At 36.3% G+C, this 26,347-nt stretch overlaps 2 protein-coding genes across 3 annotated transcripts; one reads left to right on the top strand and one right to left on the bottom strand.

Annotated features, from left to right (window-relative positions):
* The first annotated feature begins 11,532 nt into the window (after window positions 1-11,532).
* On the top strand, window positions 11,533-20,478 carry LOC110925680 (protein O-glucosyltransferase 3). Of its 2 annotated transcripts, none has more exons than XM_022169564.2 (6): window positions 11,533-11,680; window positions 15,016-15,545; window positions 17,536-17,734; window positions 18,941-19,005; window positions 19,087-19,297; window positions 20,037-20,478. In XM_022169564.2, the coding sequence occupies exons 1-6, from the start codon at window positions 11,606-11,608 to the stop codon at window positions 20,397-20,399; spliced, it is 1,443 nt and encodes a 480-aa protein (XP_022025256.2). In that variant the 5' UTR covers window positions 11,533-11,605; the 3' UTR covers window positions 20,400-20,478. The 2 variants fall into 2 exon arrangements, with proteins under 2 accessions (XP_022025256.2, XP_022025255.1); XM_022169563.1 differs by lacking the exon at window positions 11,533-11,680 and adding an exon at window positions 13,976-14,201.
* Window positions 20,479-22,179: 1,701 nt separating this feature from the next.
* Window positions 22,180-24,673, bottom strand: LOC110925656 (LIM domain-containing protein PLIM2c). The gene is made up of 5 exons (XM_022169548.2): window positions 24,367-24,673; window positions 23,371-23,473; window positions 23,208-23,230; window positions 23,015-23,104; window positions 22,180-22,770 (listed from the first exon to the last, which is right to left on the bottom strand). Exons 1-5 carry the CDS (start codon window positions 24,499-24,501, stop codon window positions 22,438-22,440), a joined length of 684 nt encoding a protein of 227 aa, XP_022025240.1. The 5' UTR covers window positions 24,502-24,673; the 3' UTR covers window positions 22,180-22,437.
* Window positions 24,674-26,347: the final 1,674 nt, after the last annotated feature.

The raw sequence follows: 26,347 nt of genomic DNA, 5'->3' as shown, positions 1-26,347 counted from the left end.
TACGTCGGACCATTCGAAATCTTAGAAAAGATTGGCAAAGTAGCCTACCGATTGAACCTACCAGCTGAACTCGGGGCAGTTCACAATGTCTTTCACGTGTCGAATCTGAAGAAGTGTCTGTCAGATGAGACCCTTATCATTCCTTTCAAAGAACTTACTATCGACGAGCGGTTGCAGTTCGTCGAGGAACCAGTAGAAATCACGGACCGGGATGTGATGGTCCTCAAACACAAGAGAATCCCTCTTGTTCGAGTTCGTTGGAACTCCCGACGTGGCCCAGAGTACACCTGGGAACGCGAAGACAGGATGACAGAAAAGTACCCCCAGTTATTCGAAACCAATGCAACCACTGCTGAGGCTGAAGCTACTACTACTGAATTTCGGGACGAAATTCCAAATCAACGGGGGGATGATGTGACACCCCAGGAAAACCAGTGAACGATGTAACTTACCTAGCTTCCTCAGTGAGTGCGTACTAAATTTCGGGACGAAATTTCTTTTAAGTTGGGGATAATGTAACAACTCGAAATTTCAAGATTTCTATTTCGCATTTATTGCACGTTCTTGTATTACTTAGTCGAGTGATATCACAATTAGTTGTTATGGAATTTGTATATGTTTTGATTCAATGAAGTGTGTTGTATGTTTACGTTTATGTGATTATGCATGATTATGTGTTAATGGTGATAAACTTGTCAAATGCATAAACTTGGTGGTGAAACCGTGAAACTATTTGAGATGGTGTAATACTGTAAAATATATTAGTTAAGGGTGTGGAGGGTCATTAGTGAACTTAAACTATACTTAACCCTAAATCCTTCACTAAACCACACACACAAGAATTCAAGCACGTACTCTCATTTCTTTGGCTCTCTAGCAATCATCACCATCATCATTGGTACTAGATAATCATCACTTGATTCCTCTTCCTCTAGAATCGTTCAAGGTAATTGTTTAATCACTGTTCATGATTAATTGTTGATTGATTTCTTGATTTTGTGTTCATGGAAAACCCTAATTGCTCATGTGATATTCTGTGATTTAATTCTGGATAGTTGAGATTACGACGATGATTAGATGCATGCTTGATAGGTTATTATTGTGATGATTGTTGTGGTTTAGCATCGATTGAATAACCTTGTTATCTGCCGTCATATGATTAAATTTAGGGTTTGCTTGAATGATATACGTAACTGCTTGAATCACAAGATCGTAGGATGGAAGTTGTTGCCTGAGTTTCTGTGCACAGTGAATGTCTGAGTTTAATGATTACATACGTCTGAGTTTATAATGAAAACATCAAATGCCCGAGTCTATTTACAAGTCATGCATGTCTGAGTTTTGTGATAATGTATGCTAGATCCGAGTTTAATGTGTTCTCATATGGCCCGAATATAATGTATGATATTGGTCCGAGTATGTATAAGCTCATGGGGTCCGACTTTGTTTGGGGTCTTTGGTCCGAGTATAATGAGTCACCAAGGGTCCGAGTTTAATTGATTTGTGGTGATCCGAGTTTAATTGATGGACATTAAGTCCGAGTATAATGAGTTCACCAAGGGTCCGAGTTTAATTGATTGTGGTGATCCGAGTTTATTTTGATGATTGAAGGTCCGAGCTTTAGACAAGACCACCTTGTCCGAGTTTAACTCCCCAAAACCCCCTATGTCCGAGTTTAAACAGGAAACCCTCCCCCATTTCCTTGTCCGACTTTAATCACTTGGAATGCTTGTCCGAGTTTGATAAATACACTTGGTCCGAGTTTAATGGTTAGATAGTGGACCGAGTTTAATGACCCTATGTTGGACCGAGTTTAATGAGTATGTATTGGGCCGAGTATAATGAATATATATTGGACCAAGTTTAAAACATGATCAACCATGCCCGAATTTATATGTTGATTATATGTCTGAGGTTGTATGATGATTACATGTACCATCCGAGTTTTGAACAGGGGAGCCCCCCCCCATACTTGTCTGAGTTTTTGAGAGGTGCATGATCCTGTAAATGTTCATATGAATTACGTGAATTGTATGAATGGGTTAACTGTTACGTGATACATGATTGATACATGATATTGGCTATCAAGCACTATGTGATATTAGATTACTAGCGTATCATTTCGAACATGAACTGATTTGTTATACGTGCATACAATAGGACTTGATTAATTACTTGTGAGTGCATAACCTAGCATACCGAGCAAACCAAGGTGAGTTCACACTCCTACTAAGGCATGGGATTCCCGGGTCGTGGGAATGGGATAAAGGTTACCATTGACTAAGAACGTATATATGCTTTTCCTAGACTATCACCTACCATGGTCCTCGGATGTCAGGACGGTTCCGTAGGTTAGGATAACACCTACGTGGTCATATGCCAATTACTGCCTCGGATGTCAGGCACGCACGTAAAACCTACGTGTACGCATTACTTACTTCTATCCTCGGTTGTGAAGGATACGTGCGTAAAACCTACGCACACCCCATACGCGCTACTGTTCTCGGATGAAGAACAGGGATGATACGAGTAGTTGATACGAATAGTCTAGTGGTCACATAACATGGGAAGCCCCCACCTGTATAACTTACTATTGGCCCAGTAGAGCCACCCGTTACTTACTGTTACGCACTTACTTACTGTGAACTCGCTCAACTAGTTTGTTGATCATTCTGTTACATGCCTTGCAGATCGTTAGGTACTTGGAGCTTGCACTGGAGAAGCGGGTCGTTGTGGACAAGGATCGTGGTTTCTACGTTGAACTATTATGACATTTAAAGCTATTAACTATTGTTGGATTATTTACTATGCTTCCGCTACACTTTGAAACTATGGTTATGTTTTGAACACCTATCGTATTGGATGGATGGTTTACATTTATTTTACTTAATATTAATTACATGTTCAATATGATTGGTGGCTTGATCCTGGTCAGTCACGCTCCCAAGCGGTGATACTCCGCAGGTGGATTTTGGGGGTGTGACATTGATCGATGCCGTAAGGTCGGTCAAAAATATAATTAAAAAGTGTCATATTCACCTTTTACTAGTAAAGGGCGAGTAGGGCGTCGAATCCACGGGGAATCAGTGGAAAGTGTAAAAGTTCGTTGTTTTAATTATCATCTACTCCTAAACTAATTGCTTTTTGCAGTTTTGAGAATGATGGTGAAAACAAATATAAATTAAAGTTGTGAACAATTATGAGAAAAGGACCAATCTCCGGGTTTCAGGTTATGCAGAAAATTGGGTTACTTAGTTACGACTAGTTGGAAATCACATAGACATGATCCGTAAAACTTGTTTTGATAAATAATTAACAGACAATATATTTGATTGCAATGATCCACGATCGAAACCGAAAGATTGATGCAAATGAATAGTAATCCAATTAATTACCAATTTTAGATTTCATAAACATAATAAGTTCAATGATTAAAGATTTAAAATAATGACAACCTAGAATTTAATCCTGGTCGTTGATGAACAAACCAAATAATTGATGAACTCAAATGATTACGATAATAAAATATTGTTTAATCTAAACAAGAACGATAAAAACAACTAACCGAATGGTTAATCAGTTTTCAATCCAAAAAGTCATAAACATATGTAAACCCAATGTTTAAACACAAACCCTATTCCCAGAGACGGTCACGGGACGACTAGCCGCTCATGACGTTCATATGATCTTCAATAGCTTGAGATGAAATTGAGTTCATGATCGATCTTGATGTTGTGCGGAATATCGATGGTGAATGATGATGTCGAGTGATGAAGTTGAAAGCTCCAAAAGTTGTGTAATGGCTGCCTCCCAAAATCGATAATATCGAAGTCTCCCCCCCCCAAAAAAAAAAAATTCTTTTGTGTGCTGCTAATGGTCGATCAAAAAGTGTTCACGGCCCACTTTTTTCATTAAGGCCCAAAATAATAATTTATGGCTGCTAATAATTTTTGATAATGGGCCGCTGCCTATTCGTCATGTAAGGATTGATTTTGAATGATCAGTTTTCTAGAGCCCACATGCATGTGGTTTGTGGCTAATTAATGTTGTTGCCAATATGTCTTCTCTTTGTGTATGCATGTCCATGAGAGTCCACAATTGCAGCTGGCCCCACAATTCCCATGTTCATCCAGAAATCCAGCCCACATCTAACGTGAGTTTGGGTTTTGAATGTTCCTTTTTGTGTACATCAAACACCCGCCGTAAGTTGCAAATCAACCCGTAAGCGGCAAGTCATACTTTCTTTTTCTTTTTGTAAACATCACCTGCAAACCGTAAGTTACGGTTATCAAACCGTAACCCACGGCGTGTTTTGACCAGCTCCTTTTATTTAGCACATACAACTTTCAAATCAAGACAATAATGGCCCTTTCAACTTTAAACTTCCGTATTTCTTCCGATTCTAAGTTGTTATTCGATCCGAAACATACCCGAATGCTTCCGTTGGCCGCACTCATCAACCTTACACGTTCCGCTTTATCGTTAAGCTCCGTAACTTCACCGAATAAAGTGATTAACCTGTAAAACCAAAAACTCTAGTAGTTATCACATTCACGTCATTTAATCACTTGAAACACACTCAAATACGTAATATAACACGTTTTAACACTCGGGTATCACACTCTCCATCAGTGAGCACGCCCCGTGTCCAGTTACCTGAACTGGGCGATTTTCTGCTGATCCTTGAGCACGGGGCGTGTTGGTTGGGCACGGCCTGTGCTAAACTTGCTGTAATGAAGAAAACTTGTCGGGAGGCTCTGTTTTTGTGCATGGGGTGTTGGTTCAAGTTTCCCTTAGTATCCTTCACCATCCCGAGTATGTTTTACCCATTACAACATTATCCAAACACCAAATAATTTTGAAAACCATCATTCATTAAATAGAGAGAGAGAGAGAGAGAGAGAGAGAGTTACATAAGGTCCTAATAAAGCATAAACTAAAACATAGATAAGTAGGTCAAGAAACACAAGAAATCCCAAACCGCAAAGAAGTCCTAGCCTATAGTTTATTTTAAGAGCAAAATTTCTGACAAAGATAATTTTATCGGTTGAATGAGGCTTGAAGTACTTCTCCTTCGGGTAAGGTCCCTCACACGTCGTTGAGCCATTCTTCTATCTCCCGAGGGAGAAGAAAGGCGGGCTCATTGGCATCATTATTTTGAGAGGGTGTAACTTCCACCGGAACTTCTTGCAAATTGTCGAGAGGAGGTTCCGCGGAGATGTCATCCCACCCGGTGGGGTTATTGACTCCAAGTGCTAAGTTCCAATCCTCTTGGGGAAGGATTGGTTCCATGGGAGGTGTCACAAGAATGTTCAACCTCTGGTGCAAGAAGTTGATTTCTTGGAAACTATTTTCCAGCCCCACCGTCAGATAATTTATACGGTCGATCAGGACCTCTTCTACGGATGCCATTTCGTTGAGAGCTTCTCGTAGTGCCATCACATAGCGTACAAGAGTTGCTTTGATTGAAGGCCTTCGTTCCCTTCGACTGTTTCTGGAATGTGCTGAAAAGATTCCACTGTTTTGGCTTGACATTCTACGAAAATAAACCGAAAAGAGTTCATTTAAGTGAAACAGTACTTCGGACACGGCCCCGTGCTCACTGAACACGGCCCCGTGTTCACCTTTCTGCGGATTTTTGGAACAAGGAATCTTTGAGTTTTAAATTATTTTTCTGACTTGTAAAGCATTTTTAAGCAGAAATAACTTAAAACAGTGTTGTAAAACTTATTTTTAACAAGATTCCTTGAATAAAAATCTAACAACCATCACAATAAAGCTTGAAAACATAGAGGTTTCAAGCTTTAATGGAGGTGTTGAGGAAACATGAAGAAGAAGGCAATGGACAAAAGTAGAAAAGACAAGATGGTTGTTGAGAACCTTCTTTAGAATATACCTAGTATGGTATGTGTGAAGATCCCACCAAATCTCTGTCTTTGGAATGGTCCAAATGTGCAGGAATCTTGCTGCATTTATAGAAAACGAAAGCACGCTAGACACGGCCCCGTGTCGGCTGGACACGGCCCCGTGTGCAGACAAGATTCTGACACTTTTTGTCCGTATTCTGACCAAAAGTCAGACGGGAATCTTTCGGTGGACACGAGGGCGTGCTGACCTGGACACGGCCCCGTGTCTAGAAGCTGTTTATGAAGTTTCATCTATTTTTAAGGAATTCATCCGGATCGGGTGGTTCCTTACTGGACGGAACAACACCGAAGTGCCTGAGATACCTTAATTGCCCTAGTTTAAGACGAGAACGCAAGAGGTTATCGGAAAGGGTGATTCCTATGCTATATGTAGGTGGACAAGTCCAACCCTTATCCAGGCTCTCATTAAAGAAGGTGTATGTCGAATCGCTCAGGTCTATGTATGCATCGACGGAAGTCGATGGGGAGTCCTTCACGACACAATCGACACAGGGACGACTATCGCTCAAGTCTTTACGAGAGTTAGAGGTGATTTTGGGAACAACGAAGTTGTTTTTATTCGAATGCGATCTCACTAATTCTTCTTGATCATCGTCTTGGGATGAATTAATTATATCCATCTCAAGCTCTTTTATCCAATTAAGAATTAGATCTTCCATTTGAAAATTTTTTATCAAGAATCATTTCATTTAGAATAGATGATTGAGAGCATTCTAGGGAGAGATAGGGATTATTTTTACTCTCGCCCCTCTTACTACAGGAAAACAATGGGTCTATATAGTGGGGAGTGTAATTTAAAAAATAACATTTTAAATCTCGTGAGTTCCACCACATATTTGACACCACGTACCATAAGAGGAGCAGTAGTAAAAAAAATCAGTATCACTCATGTTTGTGTCAGAAATTACTAACCGTCGGGATCTTACGGTTCTGTTTTCAGTATCTGATACTTGGGCACGGGGCGTGTTTATTGGGCACGGCCCCGTGTTCAGCTACTGTCTGACTTAAACAGGATTGCCAGTACCAAAGATAGGGCACGGGGCATGTTCAGCGGGCACGACCCGTGCTGGGCTCTGCAGAAACTGAAAATTTAAGAAAATCCTAAAAAACAGAAAAAATAAAAAAAACGATTAGGCCGTTGATTCCTAACTTTCTTAAAATCCTAGTGTCCCCGGCAGCGGCGCCAAAAACTTGATGCGTGTGTAGCGTTATATATTTTTATGTATATTTTAGCCCCTTTTTAACACTTTAGTCAAGTTTTAAATTTATAAAACACGATATTCTACTAACACTAAACACACATATGGGCAAGTGCACCCATCATGAGCGTAGTATAGTGTTGGTAAGATACCGAGGTCGTCCAAGGACACAAGAGCTTTTAGTACCGGTTTATCCTCAATGTCTAATCAAATCAAAATTTTGGAAAAAAGATTTAAAACATGAAAATAAAAAAAAATGCTGAAAATAAAATAAAAGCAGACAGACAAGATGAATCACTTGTATCCGACTCGCCTTTAGTGTAACCTTTGATGTTTTCCGCACTTTTGCACTTTTTTAGAGATTATCTTAGTTATAGTAGTAGGCCCCTCTTTTGAAGGTGACGTTACCTTCAACCCGGTAGTTTGAGTCAGCAAGGATACAATCCTAAAGGGTTGGATTATTGAAAGATAATTAATTAAGTTATTAATGCGTAAACTGGTAGGCCCCTCTTTTGAAGGTGACGCTACCCTCGGCTAAGTGGTTTGAGTCAGCAGGGATACAATCCCAAGTAGCCGGGTTAATGTATTAATAGTAGTTTACATATGAGGGGATCAAGCCATTCGCACCCCCGCCATCCAACACTAGTGGGTATTGAAGGAGGTCCTAGTAAGCTTGACCCAGGTCCTTGCAGGATCTATACACTGAACAAGGCAAGAACTTTACCAAACCATTCCCTTAACCCCCGACCAGGTAGCCAACATATCTCTATATAGACCGTAGAGATATGAATGGTGTAAATCTTTTATTTTATATAGATAGTAAAATAACGCCAAGACACCACGGACAAATGATAAGGAAGTTTCACCTTCAACATAAGAAACTAGTTATTAAAGTCATTAATACAAAACCAAATAAGAAGTGCGAAAAGATTAAAAAAACAAAAGTATTACACTAAATGCTTGTATTCACCAAGTGATGTAAGAGACTTAGGCAAACATGGCCTTTGATTGTCAAGAACTCTTACTATTTTACTGTCTATATAAAATAAAAGATTTACACCATTCATATCTCTACGGTCTATATAGAGATATGTTGGCTACCTAGTCGGGGGTTAAGGGAATGGTTTGGTAAGGTTCTTGCCTTGTTCCGTGTATAGATCCTACAAGGACCTGGGTCAAGCTTACTAGGACCTCCTTCAATACTCAATGGTATTGGATGGCGGGGGTGCGAATGGCTTGATCCCCTCTTATGTAAACTACTATTAATACATTAACCCGGCTATTTGGGATTGTATCACTGCTGACTCAAACCACTTAGCCGAGGGTAACGTCACCTTCAAAAGAGGGGGCTACCACATTACGCATTAATAACTTAATTAATTATCTTTCAATAATCCAACCTTTTAGGATTGTATCCTTGTTGACTCAAACTACTTGGTTGAGGGTAACGTCACCTTCAAAAGAGGGGCCTACTACTATAACTAAGATAATCTCTTAAAAAGTGCAAAAGTGTGGAAAACATCAAATGTTACATTAAAGGCGAGTCGGATTCAAGTGATTCATCTTGTCTATCTGTTTTTATTTTATTTTCATTTTCAGCATTTTTAGTTATTATTTTCATGTTTAAAACTTTTTCTATACTTTTGATTTGATTAGACGTTGAGCATAAACCGGTACTAAAAGCTCTTGTGTCCTTGGACGACATCGGTATCTTACCAACACTATACTACGCTCACGATGGGTGCACTTGCCCATATGTATGTTTAGTGTTAGTGAATATCGTGTTTTATAAATTTAAAACTTGACTAAAGTGTTAAAAAGGGCTAAAAGTATAACTAAAAACATATAACGCTACACACGCATCAGTTTCTTCATTGGTGCCCATCATGGGGCCGACAACGAACCACATCTTATTATTCTTCTTTACCTAAATTTATAGATCTGTGTATTTCACTATATCCACACTTGATTTTTGTTTGAAAACCCTTTAGATCTATGTTTATTAAGCCTTTTTGGGAGATTAAAAGATTTAAATAACTGGCGATCCACTTTCGTTCGAATCAGATGAGAAGAGATTAAAGATGTTTTGGTGTAACAATGACTAAAATATCATTCCTCTTACTTTTCTACTTTGTCACATGTAAAACCAAGATGCATTCGTAGGCTTTCTACAAATATCAAACTTCCTATTTGATCTTTGGCCTATATTTTATGATAAGATTTGGATAAAATGTGTCGATCGCTTATACAATATTGTTTGATATGTAAATAAATGTTATGATTTATATAAGACTCTTTAGCTTTTAATGTATGTCTCGAGCTTAAACCATGTATAGCTTTTTAGGGTGGAGATACAATAGGAAGTTTATTTGGCTAGGAAGGATAGGAAGTGATCTTGACCATCCATTAAGTTAATCAAGGGCTAAGATTAAATCAGGGAAATTGAAAGGAAGAAAAGAGGCGCGTGAGTTTGTTCAAGGGCATTCTAGTCAATCCAAGCCAATAGTTTATCTCTCCTCCAATTCCCCCCATTTTTTAAACGTTAATAACTCTTTCATACGACATTATTTTTTTATAAAAATTGCACCAAAAAAACGAGCGTTTTTTTATCTTTAAAACGAGTATACTATTGCTATATTTAAAAAAAATTTAAACCCAGTTGCGTAAAACGCAATAAAAAAACCACGTAAAACGCAATGAAAAAAAAACCTAAAAAATGACATTTTTCTAAAACGCAATGCACCAAAAACACAAAGAAATGACTTATTTGTAAAACGCAATGGCCAGAAAACACATAGAAATGTCTTATTTGTAAAACGCAATGGCCAGAAAACACATAAAAAAGTGTTTTACCTAAAACGCAATGCACCAAAAACACAAAGAAATGACTTATTTGTAAAACGAAATGACCAGAATACACTTAAAATGTATGTTCTCTAAAACGCAATGGACTGAAAACACATAAAAAAGTGTTTTACCTAAAACGCAATGCACCAAAAACACAAAGAAATGTCTTATATGTAAAACGCAATGGCCAGAAAACACTTAAAAATGACTCATTCTAAAACGCAATGGAATGAAAACACCTAAAAAATGTGTTTTACCTAAAACACAATGACTAAAAACACTTAAAAATGTGTTTTTGTTCTAAAACGCAATAGCCAGAAACCACATAAAACTCTCTTATTTCTAAAACGCAATGGACACATAAAACTGTCTGTCACTGTGAACTGTCTGAATTGTCTACGAATTACTGTCTTCGAAATGAGCCAATTTATGGAAAATTATTTTTTCTGATGCGTTTTTAGTACAGCTCAACCCCAGCCAGGGGCTCTGCCCCTTGGACCCCGCCAGGGGCTGCCGCCCCTGGGACCCCGCTACCGGGGGCTGCCGCCCCCGGGCCCCCGCAAAGATCGTAAAACACAATGACTAAATCAAAAACCCAGATCATAAAAATGAAATTAAAGAATTTCTTACATGGATTGAAGCCAATTTCTTCATCGGATTGACGAAATTTGAATGATAGAAACACTTATCAACGCTCGAATCGAACGAATCGAGTGATTATCTCCAAAATCACCAGAAAAACGAAGAACACGTTGATCGGGTTCTGAATCATTGATTGGGTTCTGAAGAACACGTTGATCGGGTTCTGAATCATTGATTGGTGATGAAAATCACACTATAATGTAGTGATTATTGAGATAGAAAGTGAAGAAATAGTTGAAGATGGTGGGTTTTGAAAATGGTGGGTTTTTGAATTTACTGGGTTTTGAAAAAGTAAGAAGAAGGAGTTGGATTGACTAAAATACCCTTTCTCTTTATTTTAAAATTTGTCACATGTCATAATCCTATGGCTTCCTATCCTTCCTAGCGAAAATTAACTTCCTATTTGATCTTTTCCCTAGCTTTTTAATCATTTATTTTATTAACTTGCAATTTACGTTAGCAATAATTAGCTGAGATATGATTTCACGTTAGAGTATTTAATAGATTAGAACTTTTGTGTATAAAAAGAAAAAAATATTTCGACAAAAGTAGCATTTTTAATTTATTTTCTAACTTTATTAGTCACCTTTAACCATTTTCTAATACGGCTTCACATGATATTTGTATTAAACTCTGAAACTCTATGGTACACGTTTTAATGCAAGGTACAAATTCTACCGCATGAGGTGCAAGTATAAGATCTGATGATTTTTCAATGTTTTGGTCACATTTTTATCCATATATGCACATACTTAAAGTTATCCCTCACCTTAGGCCCAAGGGCATGCTTGCTTTCCCATGTAACTCCATGGCCTTAAACATGATACCCCCTACCCCCACCCCCAACCCATTTAAAAGAAATTCATTGTGAATATATAGAGTGAGTAAGAATATATTCACTAACTTTGAAATATGAAAGATTTGTATAAAGATAAGTCTAAGAGCATAAACCGGATTAGGCCATCAATCGGTCGTCATAATAATGCTATAATGACGTTGTTTGTTCTAGTTGCGGTCTTTGTTTTCGGTTGCATGTTCATGATGATCGCATGTTGGCTAAACCTTGTAAGTTTTCATTGAACCCCATAACTTACTTTATGAAATTGTTGTGTTTTCACTTGTGAGATGCATGCGTGTCATGTAGTCTTTTTTTAAAAATCATCATTGGTAGTATTCTTACAACTCTTATTAGGGGTGTTATGGGTCGGTTTTGGGCTAACATTGAACCAAAACCGAAGTTTCAGTTTTAAAAAACTATTCATATTTCGGTCTTTTATATGGGTTTGGCAATGAGTCGGTTTTTGGTTTTACACATAGGTTGAAATGTTTGAGCCTAAAAAATTGGCGTGTAGCCAATTTTCGGTTTTACATTTGGGTCTAAGATGTTTGAGCCTAAAAAATTAGCGCGTAGCCAAGTTTTGGTTTTACATTTGGGTCTAAATTGTTTAAGCAACATTGGCCCAAGATAATGGAAAAGCCTAGAAATGGTGATTATTCTTTTGTAACCGTCCATTATTAATTTGGGCCTGATTTTTTTTTTTGGCCAAAATCAAGAATTTAGGCCAAAAATCCAATAGCGAACATTTAGACAAGTTTGGTTTTATAGTTCGGTTTGGTTTTGGAGCGAGACATAACCGAAACTGAACTATAGTATTCAGCTTTAAAGAAAATAAAACCTTAATGTTAGTCATTAGTTTGAATCGGTTAGTTTGGTTAGCTTTCTCGAAAAACAACTCACAAACCCTCCAAGCTCTTGTATTAATTGTTCGCACAAATAAGATGCACACACAGATTTAATCAGGTTTTTGCTATAAAAACCAAGATCACGACTCTTTCCACTTATTCAATAAACTTGCACAATAAATCCGGTTACATAAAACCCTTTAAATAATTAATTAAACAATTGAATAAGCCTATCTAATATAAACTAATAAACATATCCCTAGATTTTTTTTCGATTCACCCTCTTTTAACTTTCTTCATTCTTTCATGTTCAAACCAAGATAATGAAAACATATGAAGTGTGAGGGAGAAACTCATCCACTGATCTCCCAAGATCAATGACTCAAAATTAAGCGATGACATTTTGATAAATATGTGGTTCAAACAATTGAAAAAAGCAAATAGAGAAATGGTATTCTGGTCTTTTCTCACATGAATTCCTTCCCTCTTCGATTTTCAAATGATTATAACCATTTCATACGTTAATATAATTTTTTAAATTACACCGTATTAATGAGCATTTCATTCTCTTTAATTCCAACAACCTATTGCTATAGTTTTCTTAATTTTTTTACAGGATTTTGAATACCCATTACGTGTTTTTAAATACCCAGTATGTGACTACGTGAATTTGAATACCCATTACGTGATTATGTGATTTCATTATAGTAATTTATGTGAAACCCCACTAAGTAATTACGTAACAATAGTAGACTATGTATTATTACGTGACTACGTGATTTTGAAAACCCATTTCGTGATTACATGATTTCATTGTCGTATTTATGTGAAACCTTACTGAGTGATTACGTAAAAACAAAACATGTAATATGTAATAATTCATATGGATTATGGAATACCCAATATTTCAGGTATAATCACGTATTAAGGATAAAGTATATACATTATATTAGCCAATTCAACTATAATAACCACATAATGCCGTATATTAGAGATTTAATCACGTAATAAAGCATAAACATTTAAGTTGTTATTATTGAATGTGTAATCACGTAATGAGTATTCAAAAATTACGTAATGGGTACTAGATATTCAAAATCACATAATCACGTAATGAGTATTCAAAATCTTGTAATTTTTTGTAAGTAAACTATAGGAATAAACTGTTCGAATTAAAGATAATGAAATACATCTTAATAATGTATGAAAAAGTAATAGCCATTTGAAAATTAATGAGAAAACTAGTTCACTTAAGAAAAGACAAAATTAATTACCCTTCCTGACAAAGACGGTTGTCACTTCCGCTTTCCCATGTATGCTTCGAATTCTATCTTGTAAATGTTCCTTTCCATTATTTTAATAACTTGTAGTATACGTAGCTATAATTTGCTCAAATGTCACTTTGGAAAATTAGATAGATTAGAACTTTTGCATATAAGAAGAAAAAAATTCGACAAAAGAAGTAACTTTTAGGATTTATTTCTAACTTTGTTTAGTTTGATGGATCACCTTTAACCGTTCTCTTATACGGCTTCACATTATATTTGTACCATAGCATTTTAATGCAAAGTACAAGTCCTAATGAATGAGGTGCTTAAAGTTATCCCTTATCATTAGCCCAAGGACATGCTTCTTTTTACATGCAACAAACATGATACCCACTACACATACACCCACCCCAACCCCATTTAAACGTGATACATTGTGAATATATAGAGTGAGTGAGGATATATTCACTAAATTTAGAAATATGAAAGATTTGTATAAGGATAAGTGTAAGAGCATAAACCGGTTTAGGCCATCAATCGGTCATCAAAATAATGCCATAACAAGGTTGTTGGTTCTAGTTGCGGTCTTTGTTCTTGGTTTCATGTTCATGATGGTCACGTGTTGGCTAAACCTTGTAAGTTTCCATTGAACCTCCGTAACTTCCACTACCAGATTATTGTGTTTTCACCTGAAAGATGTTGCGGTTGTGTCATGTAGCATACTAGTATTTCTCTACCAATCATCGGTGGTGATAGTCTTATGACTCTTATTAGGGGTGCGTATGGGTCGTTTTTGGGCTCAAACTGAACCAAAATGAAGTTTCGTTTATAGAAAACCATTTGGTTTTCGGTTTAGTATGGGTACCGTTTGTTCATAGTTTTCGGTTTAGTATGGGTACCGTTTGTTCATACGCCAGTTTTCGGTGTTATATTTGGGTTGGAAATGTTTAAGCTAAAAAAAGCTAGCCACCCAAAAAAAAAAAAATCTACTTTTTGAGCCTAAAAAGACCTATTTTTTTAACCATTTATTAATGAATTTGAGCATGAAACTTTTGTCCAAAATAATGAATATGGGCAAGAAATCCAATAACAAACATTCAAAGAAGTCGATTTTATAGTTCCGGTTTGGTTTTAGAGCGAGGACCAAAACCGAATTGTAATTTTCGATTTTCCAAGGAAACAATACCGAGCCGGTTGTTATTATTTTGAATCGTTTAATTTAGTTAAGGTATTTTTTTTTTTTTTTGTTATGGTTTGGTTAATCGGTTTTTTACTCACCTTAAATGGATGCTTTGCATAAATAAAAATTCTAACATGAGGCGTCGAGAGATCAAAGTTCAATGATCATATTCATGCACATCTTGCATATCACAATGCCTTTTATGTAACAACAATTTGTTCGTTTTTTTTTTCCACTAATCTAACTATTATTCCTCATTGTGCATCTAGTATATGTTTTCAGGCCAACCCATTCCAAAATTTCAGACCAAAGAGGTTCATGATTTCCCTCTTGAATGTTTAGCATGGAATAAAACACTATCATGCCCCAACAACTACCCAACGACGCACGACAACCTAGACCATTCATCATTCAACACATGTCCCGAGTACTTTCGTTGGATCCATGAAGATCTACGACGCTGGAGAGGGACAGGGATCACAAGAGACATGGTAGAGGTAGCGAAACGAAGTGCTCATTTCAGACTAATAATCCTCGATGGAAAAGCTTATGTCGAAACCTTTAGAAAATCAATTCAAACTCGAGATTTATTCACACTATGGGGGTTTCAACAATTGCTAAGGTTGTACCCCGGTAGGATTCCTGATGTAGAACTTATGTTTGATTGTGATGATCGACCGGTTTTCAACATAAAACAGTACTTTAGGAGGCCCAACCCTGGGCCTCCACCTTTGTTCAAGTATTGTTCTGATCCATGGAGCTTGGATATTGTCTCACCCGATTGGTCCTTTTGGGGATGGTATGCAACTTTGATCTAATCTCTCTATTACTTTTGACATATCTATTCATCTGAGTATGTGATCAAGTTATTGAAAGAGAGAAACCACTATCAAATTTCAAAATTATAATTTAAGGTTATGATCTAACTTTTGACATGTAAACCTATTTAACCCATAACATCAACATAAGGTGTGAATCTGAATTTATGACGCAAAATGAAATCATAATATGAACCTAGCACGAGAGTTGTGGCTTTCATTTTAGTCTAAATAGGCAGGGCCGAGTTGAACCTGTAAACATTTAACTAAACAGGTTAGGCTCATGTTTACCCGTTTAACCTTTTTTATATTTTATCAAAGTGTTTTTAATGTCATAACTGAATCGAGTATTTTATGTCAAAATTTAAAAGCATAAAGAGAAATTAACATCAACTTTTACAATTTAGACGTAACCATTTTTTATATATGTTTTTTTTAAATGGCAAATTTCTTTTAATTCTTTACATCTGTAGGACTTGAACCCAAGACCTCACCCTCCTCCCAAGGTGTTTAACTATTTTATATACATTTGTATTTTAGTTTTAATTTGTAATTTAAAAGTATTGATATTCAACGAATAATAAAATAGAAAGAAATTCAGATTTACATGTCTGACAACATATTCAGGTTTGTGTAAATTTTTGAGTGATAAATAATTGTTTTTTTTTTTAATTTTTAACTTTTATTATTGAGTTAACTGCCATTTTCGTTCCTGTGGTTTGGTCACTTTGGCCATTTCAGTCCATTTTTTCAAAAATGCGCCATTTTCGTCACTCACGTACTGGAAAGGTGCCATTTCAGTCCAAAAATCATAACCCAGTTAAGTCAGTTAGTAAATAAGGACTGATTGTGTAAATTTGTAACATAAAGGACCATTTAAGTAAATATTAAACACCACCACCACTAGCCCTGCCACCACCACCATTCCGCTGCCACCACCACCGCCACCACAGCCCTGCCACCACCACCACTCCGCCACCACAGCCCTGCCACCACCACCACAGCCCTGCCACCACCACCACCACAGCCCTGACAACATATTCATCGTCTTCCCCAAAACGGTCAACAGAAGTCAAACGGCCTAATTCTCGATCAATACCGGATAATATTCAAATTAAACTTGCAGAAACATTGTACAAGTATAAACATACCGATTGGGTGATTAAAACCGATCCGGTATCGCGTGCAAGGGCGTGGCGACAGTCTCCGGCCACGGGTATTCCGGCGAGACTTGCAGACGATGAACAGAGGGTATTTTCGAAGGGGTAAAGGATTTTGAAGGGTGTGAGAGTTTCATATGGGTTCAGGGACTCTAAATAACACAACAATTTGACACTTAATCGACAAACTTCTGTGGATTAATTCCACTTTGAATTTTTTATAAAAACTCCGATTTCACGTGGTGTCGGGCATGCTTATTGAACAATTACAAAGCGTGGGGAGTTGTTTACGATCTGTGAGAGTGGTGGTGGCAGCGGAGTGGTGGTGGTGGCAGGGCTGTGGTGGCGGTGGTGGCAGGGCTGTGGTGGTGGTGGCAGGGCTGTGGTGGCAGGGTTTTGGTGGTGGTGGCAGGGCTGTGGTGGCGGTGGCGGTGGTGGTGGTGGCAGCGGAGTGGTGGTGGTGGCAGGGCTGTGGTGGCGGTGGTGGTGGTGGTGGCAGCGGAGTGGTGGTGGTGGCAGGGCTGTGGTGGCGGTGGTGGTGGTGGCAGCGGAGTGGTGGTGGTGGCAGGGCTAGTGGTGGTGGTGTTTAATATTTACTTAAATGGTCCTTTATGTTACAAATTTACACAATCAGTCCTTATTTACTAACTGACTTAACTGGGTTATGATTTTTGGACTGAAATGGCACCTTTCCAGAACGTGGGGGACGAAAATGACTCATTTTTGAAAAATGGACTGAAATGGCCAAAGTGACCAAACCACAGGGACGAAAATGGCAGTTAACTCTTTATTATTATATTGCATGTGATAGGCCAGAGACAAATCTGAAGCCGTGGGAAATGACATTGAAGGATATTAAAGAAGGTAACAAGAGAGTAAACTGGAAGGACAGAATACCTTTCGCTTATTGGAGGGGTAACCCTAGTGTCTCCCCTGTTAGGGCTGACCTTGTCAAGTGCAACGTTAACAACACTCATAATGTTGACTGGGATACTCGCTTGTTTATCCAGGTAATCAAAGCTGGAGAATCCTTCAAATTTTTTAGTTGCGGGGCGAGTAGAAAAAAACGAGTATTCATGAGTATTCATGAGTAAAAAAAGAGCAATGAACTTAATTAATTATGAGTTTATTGTGTTTAATGGACTTAAAATAAATTAAAAGGTTTACGTCTTTAACAACGTCTATATACCTTTTGTCCACTATGAAACTTGGACCCTTAACGGCCCAACTTTCTTGAACATGGGCAATTAGACATCTTTCATCATACCTTGGTATTATTAGGCTACAACTACTTGAGTAGGTGTAAAAAGGCTTTTTATTTCAGCACGACCTAAATGACTTTGTGTTCATTATGTAAATTTGAGCCAGTATCTTGGTAGTTTATCTAATAAAATTCCACCAGATTAAAAAAGATAATTATTTGCTTTTGTACTTTCCATACAAATGCAATGTTAAGTAAGAAAATAAACCTATAACAACACTGTACTTTAATTATAGATCTAAACATCTAGTTATCCGTTTTTTTATGTTGTTTTGTATAAACAAAAAGGGTCACATGTAATGTAGTTTTGATATACAAGGGTTTTTAATAAAAGAGGTTTAGTAATTTGGGTGACCTCCATATACCTTATCTCTTCAAATAATAAAACTATAGGTCAATTGGTTTCAAACTTGCTCAAATCATTTGTGACAGTACCGGAACCTCTAGGTTGGAAGCAATAATTCTATATAAAGGAGATGATCATGTAGAAATTTCTTTTTTTAAGTTTTGAATCAAGCGGTGAAAAGATTCAAATCAAATCTTAGAGAATTTTATCATCTTTAATAACAGTATAGTATTATTATAGGTTTTTTCTTATTTTATTAAAATGCTACGTAATTATGTAAGTTGGTACGTGATTAGTTAACATGTTATGTTTTTTTATGAACGGCATATAATCGGGTAGTACATGATTATATAATCTGGCATGTGTTATATAACCTGGTATATGATATGACGTGATTAGTTAACCCTCATACATAATTATATATATCCCTCACGTGTCACATTTTGGTGGCTTCCTACATTTCTCACGAAAGAAAAACCCATTGTACAATAACTAACACACTAGTATAATAGTGGAATGCAGTCAAGCCCTAAAAGATTTGTGGCCCATTAATTAATTAACTGGTATTAGGTTCACTAAAGTTTAATACTTGATAATCATATGAAACAGGATTGGATTAATGAATCAGTGCATGGATACAAGAATTCAAATATTGAAGATCAATGTACTTACAGGTAGATATATATCTTTGAAATTGTTAAAGAACTTCACATGCAGGAAATTAATATTTGACAAACTTCATGATCAATGAACAGGTATAAAATATACATAGAAGGATGGTCATGGTCAGTAAGTGAGAAATACATTATGGCCTGTGATTCACCTACGTTATACATCACCCCACGTTTCTACACTTTCTTCGCAAGAGGAATGTCTCCGCTCCAGCATTTCTGGCCTATTCGGTCCACTGACATGTGTAAATCTCTTAAATTTGCCATCGAGTGGGGCAATAATCACACTTCCAAGGTAATATTCACTGCTATTCTACAAAAGCGGTCGAAATTTTCGACAAATAGTATCAAGTTGTGATTTTGCTCGCAAAACACACTGGTCGCAACGCTAGTTGCTGATGTAGAGAGGAAACTCCAGTCGCTAACTTTGGTCGTAAATGAAATTTTGGTCGCTAAAGTTGGTTTGATTGGCTGTTTTCGTGATCCATGGTAAATGACAAAAAATATACTCCTTTATTTTCTGTACAACTTACTTTTAGTTAAAATTTATTGACGAAATATAGAAAAAAAATCAAGCAACTAACTTTGGTCGTAAATGAAATTTTGGGCATGTGTGTCATTTTCATCCAAAACAACTTTTTTGTACAATGTAGTCCTTCACTTTTGGGGTTTTTTGCCATTTTCATCCAAACATCTAATTTGCTTTATTTTTTCTATCAAACATTTGGATGAAAATGACAAAAAATCCCAAATCCCAGGGACGATTTTGGCAAAAAATTAGATGTTTGGATGAAAATGGCAAAAAATCTCAAAAATGAAGGAATATATGATATAAAAAAGTTATTTTAGATGAAAATGACAAACATACCCAAACTCCAGGGACGATTTTGGCAATTTACTCATTTTTTTGTTAAGGGTAGTTTGGTCCTTATAACAAATATGATAATTTTAAGTGTCTTTTAGTACTTACGTGCACTTACAACCAGAAGCATTTATTTTGTTTCAATGATGCCTTAATCACTTGAATCCACTAGGCACAAGAGATTGGTGAGGCGTCAAGCCGGTTCATTCAAGAGGACATGAAGATGGAGTACGTTTATGACTACATGTTACATCTACTGACCGAATATGCTAAGCTTTTGAAGTTCAAACCTACCCTCCCTCCAAATGCAGTTGAGCTATGTTCAGAGTCAATGGTATGCTTTGCAGATGGAAAGTGGAGGAGGTTCATGGAGGATTCACTCGTGCGGTACCCTACAAGCGCGACCCCATGTACTATGCCTCCGCCATATGATCCCACAACTATTAAAGCTATCATAGACAACAGAACAAGAGCGATAAAACAAGTCGAAATGTGGGAAGATGAATATTGGAAAAATCAACACTTGAAACATTGATCACATCTTCTTGTACTTATCTTTATTGGCTTGTAACTTTGGATCACTATTCTGACTTTAAAAAATATGGTTACTCTCATTACTTTTAGATATTTTCTTCAAAGTCAGCCTCCTAAGTGTGCATGTAAGGGGGTTAATTTAATTCAAGTTTTATACTTTGAAGATGTAATTTGAGTCACATAACAAGTGCATCAAGTCAGGGGCGAAGCTATGAGGGGGGGGGGGGGGGGGACCCCGAAATTTTCATTTGTTATATATGTTTTCGATCTCTCGGTTTTATAGAAATTTTTGGTATATACGTTTTCGACCACTCGGTCGAAACAAGCTTCGACAATCACAATATTGTTTTTAGGTGTTTTTATTCAAGAACAAATATACCCAAGCTCTAACCTCCACCTCACATATCTTTCCTACACCTCACCCTTTCTCTCTCCTAAAAAAAATGTTAGAGAATGCTTTTTTTTCGATGTACACAGGCCGTATAATATTATATGACCCATATAATGTTATACGACTCAAACCTTATATAATGCTATACGACCCATATAATTTTATACGACCTAATATTTTCTCTATGTATACGAGTCGTACAACATTATATCAGCCGTATAACATTATACGACCCAATATTTTTCCTGTCAAATTATTCTATACGGGCCGTGTAACGTTATGCGACCCGTATACAGGGTGTGAAATTAAGATTTTGGGGTGTGAGATTATTAGGACCCTGTAACAATAACTAGTGATTTTTCCTCGCGCTTCGTGGCGAAAATTCGATCGGTCTTATTTCAGTTAGTTACGGTATTGGCCTTTACTATAATAATCCAAAGAAAAAACCTTATGTCAATAGAAAACAATAAAAACTAATATCGGTACCGGTATCGAACACAAAGTAGGTAACCTAACATGCATCTGTACATGAAATACATTCACAAAGACATACAAGGAACGATTGAATGATAATAAATTAAAGTAAAGTACGCACACACATCTAGTTAAATATAATTAAATCTTTTACTTTAATATAAACCATCAATTAAATTACCAAAAGCCGACAAATTACCGATTAACACAAATATTCATCAGAAATCTGGGTAGATAAATAAACTAGCCAAGAATCATAGTGACAAACAATAAACAAGTCTGAGATAAATAGCAAAACATGTTCCTATCGAAAACCAAGAAAAACCCTGACACGAATCTTGAATCGCGGCCTTCAATCTTGAACCAATCCGCTTCTCCCTCTTTTGATATCGCCTTCTAATACTCTATATATCGTATTTCCCTTCTGTTCTCATTCGTATCTATATATCAAATATTCTTCTGCTCAAAATACGTATTCTCATCAAATAACAATTCCTTGCAGCCATGAAGGCCTGATAAAAGGCCCACTATCTCGTCTCTCTTATCATGTTAAAAGGCCCAATAAGGGCTCGCTGAATACCGACCCAAACAGATGCGGTTTAGGATCTTCACGTTTTCTTTTCTATACATAAACAAGCGTTTTCCTCGTACAACCCAACAACCTCTTTACCTTTATTTCTTTTTATGCACATGGAGCTTCCCATTTATGATTTATTAGCAAAATTCACAAGGAGTGGAATTTTTAGTGGACATTAAAAACAATTTTAGTTATGCTTTCTTTTAGACTAATAGTTGACTTTTATAGTGTACCTGGTCTTTTTGTAGAGGAAATTTAACTCCACAAGGGACAAAATGAAACATACATTTTATTCAAGAAATTTTGATAACAAAAACTTCTGATAATTCACACCTATTATACATATCCTCAAGATTGTTACTTGAATTATATTTGAACTTTAAAAGTTTACACATAATATATCATCATTAACTTTGAAAATAAAGGAAAAAAATGAATGTAAAACCACTGAAAACTCGTACTTTCAATGGTCCAGTAAAGAGATAAAAAACGGCTTGCTTGACAAAGATACATTATAAAAGAAACCAAGATTTGTGAGTATATATAAAGTATATGAATATATTTATGACTGGTGATTGCTCGTCCTCCGGTTGTGATTTAGGATTGCTCCTCTTCCTGTGGTGGTTCTGGTTGGCTATCATCTTCTGCTCCCTCTCCAGTTCCTTCCTCTCTATCTCCGTCTCCATCTCCGCCATCTTCCTCCTCATGCGGTGGTGCCTCAGGTGCAACGTCCTCCGGCTTTGCATTACTCTTTCTATTGGCGGCCTCGAGGACATGACTATAATTTCCTTTCTCCATGAAGAGTTGAGCAAAATGGTGTTTGCAGTAAAGAACACCATCAAGGGCAGCATATGATGAGTGTGTAAGAGGGCAGCCTCCATGAGCACATTTGAAGCATAACTTGTGATATGGTTCGCCTTCCATTGTCACCTATAAATGTTCAAAGAGTTTTACTTATATGACATGGAACCAGAACTTCTTTATCGGGGTAGTTCTCTTCTATGCGGACTACAACCAGAGTGTTCAACTCATATTTTTGTTAAAAAAAACCTTGGATTTTTTTTTAAATTCCGGTAATAATTGGGGTCAACGAACCCTTCTGACCCCTTGGTTCTGCCCTGGTGACGAGAACATGTTCTTTAATCGAATAATACTAAGCATTGTAGTTACTAACCTTTTCTAGGGGGTAGACAGTTTTGTTACATTGTCTACATTTGTCTTGAGTGCCAGAGAACATAGATGAAAGTTTGTTTGGAGCTTTTGACTGCAGCAATATTTTCATTCCAAATGCTCATTTTAATCATAAAAATATTTAGAATTTAATAGATTTTGCTAATTAAAAAGATAGAATTATGTGATTAACATACCGTGTTATCTCTATCTGGTTTCGCTGCAAAAATCAGATATAAAATGGAAAATCAAAAAAATAATTATGATAAAAGTATTCCAATAAAAGATTACATGTTTTTCGAAGAAGTATATATCCACATACTTACATTTATATATGTATGTACAATAAAAAGATCTTACATGATGTTTGGAAATTCTTGCTGAAGTTCCCAGATTCCTTGAAGAGTTGTTCAAAGTGAGGCTTGCAGTAAAGAACTCCATCCATGGATGAGTAATTGACCATCTACAAGATAATGGTATACATAAAAAAACTTGATTTTTATTTAACTTTTGAACATCAAATCAGGTGTGTTATTTAACACTGATTCATTAATTGCGAGAAAAAAAACCGACACTTAAGATACTTTTGATCTCATGATCCATAACAACCTATGTCAAATTGTTAGATTTTGAAAAATACTATGTATGAATGTTAATAATAAACAAATAAACAATAATATGAGTTGATTTTCGATAGTTTGTTTACTTTCTCTTCCATAAACTTCATAACAAATTTTCTTTTTCTTTGCGACGTACAATTTACCGTTGAAATTAAAAGCTTATTTAGAGGGAAAATTCCCTAGAAGTGTACTTTTTTTTCATAGAATTAGTCGGTTTTGGGAAACCACATGCACATCTAGGTGGTTTTTTTTACAACCATTGTACATCTAGCCAGTTCGCTCCTGCACAAGCGGGTTCAAGCCATGTCTGAAAAAGATTACAACTAACGCCGAGGTGGTAAGCCCTTTCATCAATTTCGCTTGCTTGGAAAACGAATTCATAAGAAGGCAAAATTGTTGTAGCGAATTTATCACCCCACCAAAGTATCTTAAAACAAAGATTTCCTTCTAACACTTTTGTCTTCTTTCGAATTTGCTCGCTCGATTGATGAATTCCACTTGCAACCTCGCGAATTCTGGAAATCTTTGTCAAACATGGCTTGAATTCGTTTTTGTACAAATTGCCAAAAATTATTAAGAAGTGTGTGCAAATGATTTTTCTAAACCACATGATGCTACAAAAAAAGTTCCCTAGAAGTATTAATTATGTAGCATGAAAGTTACAATACACGCTGAAAATAAGAAAAAAAAAGAACAAAAGTAGAAACATTTGAAGAAGAAAATAAATGGAACAAACCGAAAGAGTGCCTTTGCAATGACTGCATCTGAAGCAAGCTTTATGATAAGTAACCCCATCAGCAGTCAACAAATCTACAAAATAAACAGTTTTATCACAAGCTTTGCATTTATCCAAAGTTCCTGTGAATGACATTGTTGCTTATCTTCTTAATCTTTTTCTAAGTTTTGATGTAAAACTATAGATCTTAACAAAATTGGGTTGTCAATTCATTGTTTAAATGAGGATCAAAGGAAAAAGAAAATCATGTTTATGTTGAAAATATATATTTTCTCTTAATTTTCTACTTTTCTGCAATGGTTTGTTGACCAGAACTAGATTGAATCAATGGAATACAAACACCTGATTGGAGATCCTAATAATTCTGAGGCTATTAACAGGAATCACATATTTTAACAAAAATAAATCAAAATATCTAATGGTAATAAAATGGTCATGAAACTATATAGAGCTCCTAATAGAATATGTTGGGTAAAATTCCTCACAACAGTCAACGTTAAAAAGGTTAATCAATCTCTGAGGGGGTGGGGGTGGTCATCACTTATCACTCATAACATCCAAATCAAGTTCCGTCATGTCATCAACAATTTTTCTATCACTCACAACATTTTTTAGTGGCAATGGTCATCACTCACAACACCCAACAATAAACCCTCACACCCCCTTACATCCATTTATCACTCACAAGCCATCACTCGTGAAATATATCACGCACACAATCCCTTCACTCGTTGAATTATTAGGTGGCGGTGGGGGTTTGCATGCTATCACTCGTGATGATTGCTCCATCACGCACCACCTCCACTGGCCTAAAAAATATCAGAGGGGATAATATGGGAAGGGTTCAAGTGAAAACTCATTTTATCGTGAGAACTCGAAAACTAACTAAAAAAACCTAAAAAATATACCAAAAACTTTTTTTTTATAATTTTTTATTAAAAATCGCTATTTTTTATAAATAAAAAAAACTATTTTTCAAAAAAAAATTGTAATGCACATGTGTAATAATATGCATGTGTACATGTGCATTACATAAGAATTTTTTTTTTAAAAAAGTTTTTTTTTATACACAAAAACTAGCAAACATTGGTAAAAAAAAATTGGTATGTTTTTTCGGCTTTTTAGTTAGTTTTCGAGTTCTAGCGTTAACTAGTGGTTTTCATTTGAACCTACACATATATATACTCAAAAGTGTGAGAACGGTGAGAACGCTTCCTGGCCTAACACGTGTCACGCCGCTTAGAAAAGGGCGGAGGGGCTTTTTTATTCTTTTATCTTCTTCTTTTCCAGTTCCGCTTTTCCTAATATTGATGGTTTTTAAGATTTTTGGCGTTAACCAAAATATTTAATGGCGTTTAATGGTTTCATCTTATTAATATTTTGGCGTTTATGACGTTTATTCAAATCGTATGCCATTGTAACCTAGGGGTCAGGAAATCTATTTGAATGACGTTTTTCACGGCGTTTTAAACAAGTTGGCCAATTGTTCTATTATTTCTTATAAACATTTTGGCGTTTGGGTTATCTTGGCATTTTACAATTGTTGGATTATATTTCAGCCACAGTAGAAAAAAAAACAAGCAAAGAAAATAAATTAAAAATCCTAATCGGATCTCTCTTCACAATGTTCACTGTCATCAGTCTCTTTGTTATTTAATAGTACAAGAACTGACACCAAAAGATGGCGTTTTATGTAAAACTTAACAAACCCATCGGTTTGATTTTTTTGCCTGCTCGTCTGTTGAAGTTGCTTTTTTGTGGATGTTTGGGGACATAGATCTATGACGTGTGGGTGGGTTTTTCGCTTTTTCTTCATGTTGATCTTCATTTTTATAATCATCCCACTTTTCAGTGTCATTGATCTCTTCTCCTCATCCAAGCCTTCTTCAAGAACAAAAAATACAAAATGCCATATGACTGGCATTAGTATCTTTTTCTTGAATTTTTGTCCATCTCATGCAGCAAAATCTTTTTGAGTTAC

The sequence above is a fragment of the Helianthus annuus genome, chromosome 17 (genome assembly GCF_002127325.2).
Source record: "Helianthus annuus cultivar XRQ/B chromosome 17, HanXRQr2.0-SUNRISE, whole genome shotgun sequence".
In the NCBI taxonomy this organism is placed as follows: Eukaryota; Viridiplantae; Streptophyta; class Magnoliopsida; order Asterales; family Asteraceae; genus Helianthus; species Helianthus annuus.
The sequence above is the reverse complement of the archived record's forward strand: the minus strand, read 5'-3'. Positions and strand labels throughout refer to the sequence as shown.